Source organism: Onychomys torridus, chromosome 4, assembly GCF_903995425.1.
Source record: "Onychomys torridus chromosome 4, mOncTor1.1, whole genome shotgun sequence".
NCBI lineage: Eukaryota > Metazoa > Chordata > Mammalia > Rodentia > Cricetidae > Onychomys > Onychomys torridus.
In genome coordinates, this window is record NC_050446.1 from 131505543 (window position 1) to 131518422 (window position 12880).

Consider the following 12880-nt stretch of genomic DNA (forward strand, 5'->3'; position numbering starts at 1 on the left):
CTCACCATCCTGCCTCATGTGACCACAGGACCCTTTGTGGTCCCCCATACACACTCTTCCTCTGTCCTCTATTGACAGATACTCAGACATCCTCAGCTCGGCAGGACACTGGTGACCACCTAACAGACACCTGTCACCATGCCACATCTCCCCCAGCAGCTCCAAGCCACTCACGTCTCTCTTCACTTGTTCCTGAGTTCACATCTCCTCATCATCCTCTACCCCAAAAAGGAGGTTCCAGTCCTAACCCCCAGATCTGTCAACGGAATCATCCTCATTCAGAACTAGTGTTTCTGTAGACACATGCAGACATAAGAGGAACCCAAGTGAAAACAGTTGGGTCCTACTGAGAGGAGACAGAGCCTAGAGGACACTTCAAGAAGAGCACATTTGCACATAAGCACACACACATATGCACACATGTACACACACACACACACACACACACACACACACACACACACAGGTGCAGAGCCGTGGGGGCTGTAAACATAAATTAAAGCCACACCAGGATGCCATCTGTCACCCATCAGAGTGACAAAGATAAAAACAGTTTGGTAAGAGGCCTTCCCCAGTGCGTGGGGACCAGCGTCTCCTCCCTCACTGATGGAAGGAGCCCAGTGACATTTGCAAAGGCCATGTGTGGGTGTGTGGATGAGCATGTGCACACAGGTATGTAACCCAGCCACAGTTCTAGAACTTCAGGCAGACATGATCAGGGTGAGAGGAGGCACAGGCCTGGGGAGGTGGCTCGTCAGGGAAGGGCTTGCCTCGAAAGCATGAGGACCTGACTGATCTCCCAGAACCATGTAAAGAAAAAGCCAGAGGGTGGGTAGGCAAGATGGCCTAGTGGGTAAAGGTACTTGCCACCAAGACTGACCACCTGAGTTTGATCCCTGCAACCCACACGGCAAGAGGGAACCGACTTCTTCAAGTTGTCCCTGAGGCCACCCCCAGAGCACTGTCCACCACATCAGGGTGAAGGTTGCTTCACACAGCAAACATATGAGATGTCCAACACAACACAGCCCATCCCACAGAACTGTGTGGGCCTGAAAGATTCGGGATGGGGCGGTGTCGAGCAAAATGCCCCCACCTAGAAGCAGGAGAGAGTGAATGGTGGGCTCCTTTGTGGAAAGAGAAATGGAGCCAAAGAAGCCGCCTGGAGAAGGGACTGAGGCCTCAGTGGTGAGAGGAAACCTAAACTCCACAGTCACCTCTGCTTCTCTCTACAGCTTTCTTCCGTGCGTCTGTCTCGTCCATCTAAAACTATTTTTTCCTTCTTTGTTGCAATGAGGACCGAGCCTAGGGCCTTGTGCATTCTAGGCAAGCGCTCATCACTGAGCAAGTTCCCAGACCTCATCATCCTTCAGTTTAAGACAGGGTGTCACTAAGAGATGCTAATCCTCCTGGGGAGCCGAGTACCATCAGACTCCATTCAAAACTAAACTATTACCAGAAAAGCTTTTCAGAGGCCTGGTCTCCAGTTCCCAAACCTGGGCTGAGTCCCCATGTGGCTGCACTCTCTCTCTGGCTGGCCTTCTGTGGTGGGAGGACACTCCGATCCTGCCCATTACACAGACTCCTTACTTGAGAGTGCTAGTGCATATATGAAGTGGTACCTGAGTGCAAGACACTAGAAACACGCCACAGAAGGTCTGTTTCCTTAGCCACCAAGATGGGCTGCCCAGCAGCAGTGCCTGACCAGGCTCCCCTTGTCTCTCTTCCCGTCCTAGCTGGGGATGCCCCCTCTAATTTCGGTGCCACAATATCTGTGGGGACAATAAAAGTCCCACAGCCTCTGTAAATACAAAGGCCGGCCACAAGAAAGGCGACCTTGCTGCTATGGACCTGGCATTTCTTGGACAGCCGAGATTCTCCAGCTGTTTGCTTTTGGCTCATTTTTGTTTTGTTTTGTTTTGTTTTGTTTTGTTTTGTTTTGTTTTGTGTTTTCCTCCTCTTAGCATTGATTACAAATGGCCATTTCCATTGGTGGTCTGATATCACCCAAGGCTCAGAGCAGTGAATAGAAGGACCATTAGCACCAGCCCTTCCCCCCACCCCAACACACCACCACACCTAGACCATTCATATAGACCTGTCTAGGGAGGCACAGTCACAGGCTTCCCAGGCTTCCTGGCCTCCCGATATCCCTGACCCAGTTTGCATAGGGTCATAGTTTGAAGGAACATTCACACATCACACACCCTAAGGCATCACCTGGTCTAGGGCCCAATAGTGTAAGCCGCCAGGACTGTTCCCGCCCCACCCTCAGCCTGTCACCCACTCCTTCCTCTGCAGCTAGGGGAAACTCGGGATCCCACTCCCACACAGAGGCAGAACCTACCTGCCTGAGTGCTCCTGGAGCACCTGGTAGACTCTGATCTGGAAGGTCTCGTTGTCCAGACGCTCCCGGATGTAGTCCTTATAGATGCGGAACTCGGCCGCAGTCACTGCTTCCCCCTCGGGGATCTTGGAAAGATCAAACCGGAACTCCCGATGGTGGTAGCGGGGGTGGAAGAATTCCTTGTCATGTTCCACTGGAGGGGAAGAAAACACCGAGAACATTTAGTGTCTGGTTCCTCTCTGTCCAGGCCTCTGACCTGAGCTGGGTGGACACTGCCTTGGCCAGCACTTTGTGAAAACCTTCCATCCCACACAGACACACTGTGGACGCGATGGTCACAGGTCTGGACCCTAGGGCAATCTTGAACAAGAGCATGGTTCTGTATCCAACTGCTGGGGAAAGTGAATCATTGACCACCACAACAACCACACCAGACCAGAATCTAGAAGCTCAGGACTGGGTTCTAATCCAGCCTCGGCCACTAAGTAGCACTGTGGCAGTAAAAGATGCCCGATACCCCATCTGAAACTCAGTTTCACCGTATAAAAAATGGGGCTGTGATGTGTGAGGGACCGAATTCACATATGTGACTGATACTGTTATGGTAGATAACTGTCACTGGTGAACTTTGCTTGGCCTGTCCTGGGACAGCATAGGGCAATGGTTCTCAGCCCTGGGCTGCACAGAAGAATGGCAATGAACGCTTTTAGTAAGTAAAGATGTCTGGTCTTGGTGGGCTTGTGCTGTAAACAGCTCTCAGCAGGGTGTGCCAATTCCTAAGGTGTAAATGCTACCACATGACAGAGTCCCAAAGGACTTCAGAGACGCACACCATGAACCGCCACCGCACCATGCTGCTCATAGCCCACCCCGAACCAAAAGGGATCAAGAGCTGGCCAGAGGGAACTCTCCAGATGCCTCCTGGCGTTGGCTCTCCTCCTGCCCACTCTCTGAAGCGAGGAGCACATGGGAAAGGTGAGCTGACATGAGAAAGAGGTGTCAGTCCCTCGGGTTTACTGACGGGAGAGGGAGGGAAGGGCCCCTTTGCAGAAGCTGCTGCGAAAGGCAGTCTTCTGGATATCAAGAGAGCCTGGGGAGGGAACCCCAGGATAAGGAGTCAAGGCAGGAAGTCTTGGATAGTTCTCATCATCCGCCAGCTCCTTCCACACTGCTTCAATTCATTTCTGACCCTGTGATAAAACACCCTGACACAAGGCAACTTAAAGCAGAGAAGGGTCCGTTTGGCCTACAGTTCCCGGTGACAGTCTATCACAACAGGGGCTTGGTCACAGGCAAGAGCAGAGGATTGAAGGTACCCACATGGGCTGCTGGCTTGCTGACTCCCCTCATTCTTACATAGTCAGGGCCCAACTGCCTACGGAACACCAATACCCATGGAGGACTGTCTTTCTACATCGGTTAGCAATCAAGACAGTCCTCCGCAGGCAAGCTCACAGGCCAACCTGATCTAGACATTTCTCAACGTCCCAGGTGATTCTAGGTGTGGTCAATTGACCGGTAAACTTAACCAGCACAGTGCCCAAGCTACCTGAGGAAGTGAGCATAATACAGCAGTGGCCAAGCATGCACCTGAGACCCGAAGGTGTCTAACAGCCTGCCTGGAGTCAAAACGGTGGGATTCAAACCAGGACCTACCAAACCCAGGACCTTTACCACCACATATGTGTAAAGCAACAGTGAGAACAGCTCGGTGGGCTGTTATCTGCTTGTTGAACAGACTGCACACTGTACCGTTACACATGTGGAGCATGTGCATGAACCACATGCATGCTGCTGGTGATAATGGACTAAACCTCTGAAACTGTAAGCCACCCAATTAAATGCTTTCCTTGAAAAGAGTTGCTGTGGTCATGGTGTCTCTTCACAGCAATAGCAATCCTAACTAAGACAATGCTCTTTTCCCAAAGTGTGGTGCCAGGGAGATTTGTGAAGGTGCACATGGGACGTGAGCTACGGGAGCACAGTCCTATGAACAGGGACAGGGAAGGATGAAGCCACAGGGGGCCTGGAGCTCAGGCGGCAGTCACAAGTCCCGCAGTGAACAGCCAGGACCTACGCCCACACCACCCCAGAGAGGAGCTTCCAATGAACGCCCCAATAGCATTCCCACCCAGGCAAAGTCACTAAAGACCACCCTGGAACCAGCTGGGACATAAATGGAGGTAGCTAGCGTGTGACCCCAGCCTCTGGACACCACCATTACTCTTCTCTTCACCGGGAAGTGTTAGGAGCCTCCTGACTGCCCAGCTACTCTTCTTGGTCCTAACTTCTGTCCATCTTGCAAGCATTCCCTAGACTCAGCCTTGGCTTACTCACACCTCCCCAGGGAGAGCTCATCCACCCAGGACATGGTTACAGCCCACAGGCAGATGGCTCCCTGCATGCAAATGACCCCACCTACAGAGACCGCCTACCTGCTAATGGCTCCAACATGGAGACAACTCTCTGCATATAAACACCTGGACAGCATAGGGCTTTCTCTCATAGCTGGCTGCCCCCTCCAAGCCTCCTGCCCATGCATCTAGTCCTGTCTTGATGTCTCCAGTTGTAGGACTCACAGACCAATGAGAAGTCAGTCCCCAAATCATTCACAAATCACTCCAGTCAAGCCTGGCTCTCTCCTGACACTTTCTCACCTTGGCCAAGCAATGCTCACTCCTTTCTGTTCCTATGGAGCCCCCACAATCAACCCAGACGCACCCCTTCCCTCCTCATCCTAAGGCTCCTGAGCAATTCTCTCTATGCCCACCCCTCCATCCTTTCCCTTCTCTCCTGCCACACAGTTGAGTTTGGGCAACTTTGCCTAAAGATGAGACCAGCCTATCATGGGAACTTCTGCTTAGGTTCCAGTGGAGTCCTGGAGTGTCAAGAGAGTGCTCTCGGTGCCCACCCCCACCCCCCACCGCTAAGATATGGATGGCCCTCACCATGTCTTCCTACCCTCTTTCCTGCTCTTCCCACATAAGAGGCAGGGAATACCCTCCCTTCCCCTCCCCCACCCCACAGTGGGTCATGTTTCCCTGGGCAGGTGATGCTCCCAGGCTCAGCAAGGAGAGCCAGACTGTGTCTGCCCAGGGTCACTGTGGGCTCCCAACCTAAGTGCAGTCAGTCCCCACAAGCTTTAGTTCTGTGTCCCCTCCGCCACCCACCGGGATTCAGAACAGTTTCACCAGCAAACAAAAGGGTCAGGCAGAAAAGAAGACAGCAGAGAGAGACACCTCTTTCCTAGCCAGGGTGACTGAAGAACCCAGAGGTGCAGAAGGCACAGGTCTTGCTAATGCTTGGAGATGCTCACGATGAAGAGCTCTGGCCATTGTCTAGGGGGAACCTGTGAGATTGGGGGGATCCCTGTTTTGCAGATGAGGAAATTGAGGTTCAGGTAGGCCAATTAGCTTATGCACAGTGCAAAATGGGTGACTGTGGAACTCTCAACCTTACACTTTTGACCTCTATTCTCTGAGACCTGGGGTCCAAGTTTGGTCTTTGCTGTGTCGCTCAGCTGTGTGGCCTGGGTCATGTGACCTGTGCTCCATATGTCTCTGTGTCCTCAGAGGATAACAGCCATGGCCTTGGCAGTCACCGAGGGTGGCCCTTAAGCAGTAATAGCAAAGGGTGTCTGCCACTGTCACGGGGCCTCTAAATGATGAGGCAGGAGAACGCCCATCAGGACAGACAACAGGATGTACCTGTGGGTGTTTACATCACGGCACCAGGACGGGGTCCCTTCCCAAAGACAGACGAGGAACCATGAGACAAAAAGAAAGAAGCAAACAGACACTGTATTGGCTGCCTTTCTGCTGCTGTGCCGAAGTTCTCAGAACCGAGGCAACGCTACAAGGAAGGGCTCACGGGCACTTACACTTCCAGAGGGTGGCGAGGGAGCATGGCGGCGGCAGGCATGGTGGCTGGGAGGTGGGGGAGGGAGAGAGAGACAGAGACAGAGAGAGACAGAGAGAGAGGGAGAGGAGAAGAGAGGGGAGAGAGAGATCAAGGAAGGACAAGACTAAAGTCCTTGAAAGGGGCTGGGCTGGAGGGACATGGTGAACTGTGTGGTCCTGAAACCCTGGGACTCTAAAGGAAAGTGTGTCCCCGCTAACAGGGCAATGCCACACCAGAGAGGCCAGGATGTCCACACTGCTCCGGGGGAGAGAGGAGACAGGTGTTCCATACCCACCACCTCAGTCAGCACAGCGCTCATGGAGGCCCAGGCTCAGATCCAAGACCTGGCTAGACAGTATCAGAGAGAAGTGGAGGGGCCCATGAGGCCTGCAGTGTCTTCTCCAATGTGCCCTCTAAGCCAGACAACATTAAAGCCCCTATACTTGGTGATTTTAAGATTTACTTTTATTATTTTTAGGGGTGTGTGTGTGTGTGTGTGTGTGTGTGTGTGTGTGTGTGTGTGTGTGTGAATGTATGCCTGTGAAGGCAAGACCAGGGTGTTGGATCCCCTGGAGCTGGAGGTACAGGTGGTTTTTGAGCCCACTGATGGAGGTGTAGGAATTGAACCCTGAGTCCTTTGGGAGAGCAGCAACTGCTCCTAACTGCTGAGCATCTCTCAAGCCCTCAACAGCTGCCAAACTTAAACGGTCACCTGGGGAAATGTGGGTAATAAATACTGTCTCACCGCCTGTGCACACGTCACTCAGTTCTGTGAGACGCATCACAGTCCGCTGTCTCTAGAATGTTCATCTGGAAAAAGTGAAACTCTGTCCCTACTAAAGGCTCATTTTAGTCTCTGCTCCCCCGGCACTAGAGACCACTGTGTAACTTCCTGTCACTGTGAGCTTTGTTCCTCCGTGGACCTCCTGTCAGAATCTGTCCTGTGACTGGGTCATTTTACTCAGCAATGTCCTCAGGATCATCAAGGTTATAACAGGCATCAGAACATCCCTTTTCAAGGCTGAATAATATTCCATCGCATGGCTCGAGCACACCCTGTTATCTATTCATCCTCCTATGGAATTGGGATTGCTTCTGTCCCAGCTGTTGTGACAAACGCCGCTATTAGCATGGATGTACAGGCAGTTCCTGGAGACTCTGCTGTGCATTCTTTTGAGTAGGGACCAAAAGCGGGAATGGCTGAATTCTATTCTAGTTCTGTTTGCTATCAGGGGGAACCACAACAGCATCACTGTCGGCCACCACAACAGCTGCTCATTTTACCCACAGTACACTGTGCCCCGACTTCTCTACATGTCATCAGAGATGATTGTGAGGTGGGCAGCCACCGTCTTAAGAGCTCTCTCAGCTAGTAAAAATGGTAAAGTACTTGCCGGAAAAGCATGATGATATTAGTTCAGTCCCCAGGACCCATGTGAAAAAACAGACATGGCGGCATGCACTTGTGACCCTAGCCCTGGGGAGTCGGAGACAGGTGGTCTGTGGGGCTCACTGGCCAGCCAGTCTTGTTTAATTGCTGAGCTTCCAGTCTCAGTGAGAGACTTTGTCTTAAAAAATAAGATTGGACAGCTTCTGAGAAATGGTACCTCAGGTTGACCTCCAGTCTCCATACACACCACACCACACACACACACACACACACACACACACACACACACACACACACAAACACACACCATACACTCCCACATCCATATCACACACCACACACCCCATACACCCCCAAACACACCACACACATACCCACACACCCTCTCAATGGCCTAGATGCCCCCTCCCTATCCCACAGGTTACATCCTTGATCCTTACAAGACCCCTGCTCCGAGACAGGTTTGTCTTACAACTGAGGAGACTGAGGCTCAGTATAAAGTCACCGGCTATAGCCAAAGAGACCTGGAGGCCCAAAGGCCAGGGCCAAGCCCCCACCACTCTAGACCACAGCCAACTTTGTACTGGGGGGGGGGGGCACCTGAGCTTGATGTGCACAGAGCCCTTGGCATTCCCCACATTCATCTCGCTGCCACTTAACTCTGGAACATCACTGAGTATTTGTAGTGATGGTCAGGCCTCCGAGTTCCCACACCAGCTCTCCAATGGGGTCTCAGGAGCCGAAGCCTCCTTCTGAGCATGCAGCTGCTTTGGCATTGGTGGGGGTGGGGTGCCTTTCTGTCCTAGTCTGCAGCCTGCAGAGATGTTGGGCTGGAGGCGGCCCTGAGGAATGAGGTCTTTGCTGCAAGATTAAACACTTCAGTGTCCACATGTGTGCAGCACAGCTCGAACAATGTCATCATTGTAAACTGTGTGAAGCTGAGGGTTTGGGCTGGGGTGGAGAAGGGGGAAAGATGGGTCTAATTATCTCTCCAGGGCTGGGCCAGTTGTTTGCCTAAAAAGACCCAGAGTGAAAAGAGCCAAGAGCAAAGATGGTCCATGAGTCTAGGGCCTTCCTTTCTCCATAAGCCAGTGGTCAGCCTTGACTTGTCACTCATGTCCCCAAGATGAGACCCAGGGCTATCTGGTCCCAGTGCCATCCTCAAATAACTGAAAACACAGGAAGACAACACAAGTCACGGCAATGCCCCACGAAACCAATCAGAGCAGCTTGGACCCTCACCCCTTCTGCACCCGGCCACTCTGAGCAGCACCCGATGTGTCTGTGGGTGTCATACAGATGGACACGATTACTAGAATCTAGTAGGTTGAAGCCCTAATGTTGTCACACCCCACAACTCATGCACTGCAGAGCCCCCAACTGCAATGTTGTAGGGGAATTAATGATGGTTCATCGTCGGGATCCTGGCTATTGGGAAGGCTCTGGTAAGAGGGTCCCTTGAGCCTACGGGTTCAAGCACAACCCAGCAAAATAGTGAGACCCACTCTAATTTTTTTCCTTTTCTTTCTTCTTTATTTATTAATTGTAAAGATGGGGATTAAACCCAAGGCCTTAGACAATGCTAGACAAGCCCTCTACCACTGCGCTACATCCCTAAGCTCTTTTCTGATTTTTTGAGATGCAGTTTCTTGTTAGCTTTGAACTTGCTGTGTAGCTGAGGATAACCTTGAACTCCTGACCCTCCTGTCTCCATCTGTCAAGTGCTAGGATTGCAGGCTTGTTCCACAATGCCTCCCAGATGTTACCGTGCAGTGTTGAGAGGCTCTGAGCTAACCAAACCTCAAGAGGTCAAGGGTGCTGGACTTGGTCCGTATCTGGGCTGTCAGCCAGCTGGGTGGGACCCCAAAGACTTTCATCACTCTGAAGTCCTCCTTCTCTTCCAGGAGGTCATGTCATACAAACTTGCCAGCATCCCACCAACTTGGACCTACATATGTCTTAGGATGGGCCTCTATCCATGGGCACTACCCATGGCAGTAGCCACGGACCACATGTGGCCACCAGGCCCTTGAGATGTGGCCACAGTGGCTGGGTGCTTTGCTTTTGCTGCTGTATTTAACTTAAACTTAAATAGCCACTTGAGGCCTGTGGACTCTCTGCCCAACAAACATGTGTGGCACGGTGGAAAGTCCTGTGGATCAGCACTACTCTGCTAAACCAAGTGCCACCACCTGCTCCAAACCATCCAACTTATGTAGAGTTGGTGCAAAGTGGGAAGGAGAGCACATGGTGGGACACACAGGATGGCTGTCTTCAAAGAGGGGAGGTTTAATGTGAGAAGAGCCGTGGACAGCAGAATTCCACAGAAGGGGCTGTGGAGACGGCTTGGTGGGTAAAGTGCAGGCGACGGAGGCATGAGGGTATGGGCTTGGATCCCCGGCACCCACATAAACGCTGAGCAGGGCAGCACGTATCTGCAGCCCAGTGCTGGGAAGACAGAGACGGGAGGATCCCTGAGGCTTGTTGGCTAACCAGTCTAGCTGAAGTGATGAGCTCTGGGTTCATTGAGAGACTCTGCTCCAAAGCATAAGAGGAAAAGAGATTGATGCCTGACACTAACCTCCGACCTCCACATGCACCTGCATATTAATGTGCACGAGCGCGCGCGTGTACGTACGTGTACACACACACACACACACACACACACACACACACACACACACCTCCATTCCAGAGCTTGGGGTCTGAGGCTCATGTGTGGGTTTCATGGACCCTGGACACTGATGTTCCTGGTTCTGCCTGCAGGAAGACCCTGCTCAGGTCACAAGGTCCCTTGAAGCAGATGCTCACAGAACACTCGTGACTAATGTCCTGTGGGGACAGTGGTCAGACATGTCCAGGTGACATATGCAGGGCTCCGTTCCAGACCTACCTGACCTTTGGCCGCTGGTCCCTTCCCAACTGGCAGGCACAGCTCATCTTATGGCCGCTACGCCTTTCCGTCTGGGATACAGCTGCCCGCCCATGTACTGCCTGCTGCAGAAACCAAATACCAGTCCCCACTGTGGGTCACAGCTAGGACGAGTCCTGGCTCCACAGTCCTGGCACAAGGCTCTTGCTCCAGATCCGAGGACCAGGCCATGGGAGGGTCGAGACTGCTCCCCCTAGATGCTGATAGCCAAACAGGCTCAGGGGTTGGGCCTAGCCTATTCCCAAGAGTGGCAATGTTGCCAGGGGACCCCACTTTGACAACCACTGTGATACATGACATCTGTGGAGCCTCCGGTACATTCAAAGGTCCTCAAAGATGGCTGCCATGTCTCTTGGGTTCACCTCTGCCCTGCCTACCGCTCCTCTGCCCAGTGCTCACAGCTTCCCTGGGAAGGTGGCAGAGGGCTTGAGTCACATCCCACAGTGCCCAGGGTAACTCCTCTTCTGACCTCAATCTGCTCAGAACGAAAGCTGTGTGATCCTAGCGGCCTGAATGTCCAATGCGACACAGTCTCTGCCAACCACCAACAGGGACTCAGGACAAGTTAGCCCATCTCTAACAGGCTCAGCTTCCCCCGTGACACAAAGCCACACAGAGGCCCTTACTTATGGGACTGCAGGTAAAGACAACAGAGGCCAGCATACAGCGTGACAGGACCAGGTCCCTGATACACAGGCAGCCCTGGCAGGGGCCCAGGCCCAACAGTTAGGTGGGAGTGGACCTGTTGCCTTCTCCTTCCCCATTGGGCAAGGGGAGACCCAGACCGCCCCCAGGCAGCTGGGGCTGCAGGGTCAGTGGGCAGGCACAGCTGCTTTCAGGTATTCAGCAGCAAATCAAATCACATGAGAATTTATAATCCTTCCTGGGGTCTGGGTTCTATCAGCCTAAACTCATTAGCCCCAGAGATGCAGGTGTCTCAGAAAGGAACAGGCTCCATCTCCCCTTCAAAATAAGAGTCTTCCGTAGAGCTGACCTCAGTCTCCAGTCCAACCATGGACAACTGAGTGTTTGACTTCACTCCTGGAAAAAGACTGGTATGGAGATAGTTGGAGATGGTTTGGTGGAAACTGGAAATCTTCAAGGCCCTCACTTGTCTTAAGCTCACATTTTTACAAAAAAACGTTCAAACTTCTGGTCTGAACTACCAAAACACTTTTAAAACCGCCTGTGGAGTCTGGCACGGTAGTGCACACACGCCTTTAATCCCAGCACTCCAGGCAGAGGCAGGGCAGAGGCAGGGCAGAGGGATCTCTGTTGAGTCCAGGCCAGTCCAGGTTTCATGGTGAGACCCTGTGGACCCACCCTGGAGCTGAGGAAGAGGCTCCTCCTACTGCAGTCCCACACCAAGCCAAAGACAGGCTCATAGTGCTCCAAGCAGGGCCCTCCTGCAATCTTCAATTTAAGAACGGATTGGCAAACAAATTTACATGTTTAGAGGCAGATAGTGGTGACCACTAAGTGTGAGAACATGAGGCTCCAGAGCAGGGAAGGGGACCCCGACATCTCATTCACTGCTCCAAGTGTTCGGGGGTATATGTTACAAAAACGAGATACTATGAACCAAGATGGTAACCAAGAGGATATCGGGCACAAGTAAAGTTGATCATTATTATTATGACTAACCCAGCTGCAATCAAAGAACAGGCACAACACCTCTGTGTCCCCAGCGCAGCCACGGGGGGCCAGGTGGTAAGATCTACCTTCTAAACCAACTGAGTCATGGGACAGCATATGATCAAGCTTCAGGTCTCTCTCCAAAACTTTAGTTAAACTCACAAGTTCAGTCACCTCATCCATGACTGTTCTTTTCACCTTTTTCACCTGGCCACTGCTTGCACAACGGCTTTTAGTCGTCGGGTCTCGTGGTCACAAAAGAGCTGTCACAACACCAAGCATCACTTCTTCATAGAACGACACTCAAGGCACACAGAAAGGAAAAAGACAAAGTTTTGTCAGCTCAGCAGACACTCAGTGGGAAGCAAAATATTTTTTGGAACCACCTCCTAGCCTGTAGTACAACCAGCAGGTTTCCTGTCGTGTTTGCTAATTAGAATAACAGCCCAGGGCTGTTTCAAGCTGCAAGGGAAGCTGAGCAAGCAAAGGGGGTGGGGTGGGGCTTATCCTGTAATCACGAGTTACTGTGAGCAGCCATGTTGGCTCCAATAGACCAGGTAGCAGAGAAGGCAGGAAGGCTTACGGTCCGTCTACTGACAGTGCTGGGAGCCTTTTGAATAAATCTGGCATCTTCTCCAGGACTCAGTAGTTGCTGCCATAGTGTGTCCTTTCTTTA

At 52.2% G+C, this 12880-nt stretch overlaps 1 protein-coding gene across 1 annotated transcript in view; it reads right to left on the bottom strand.

Moving 5' to 3' along the window:
- The window catches only part of Bmp7 (bone morphogenetic protein 7), a 76863-nt gene that overhangs the window by 46869 nt on the left and 17114 nt on the right, over positions 1-12880 (bottom strand). Inside the window, exon 2 of the mRNA XM_036184670.1 lies at positions 2348-2540. Coding sequence (XP_036040563.1) covers positions 2348-2540 — 193 coding nt within the window. The remainder of the gene's footprint in view (positions 1-2347; positions 2541-12880) is intronic.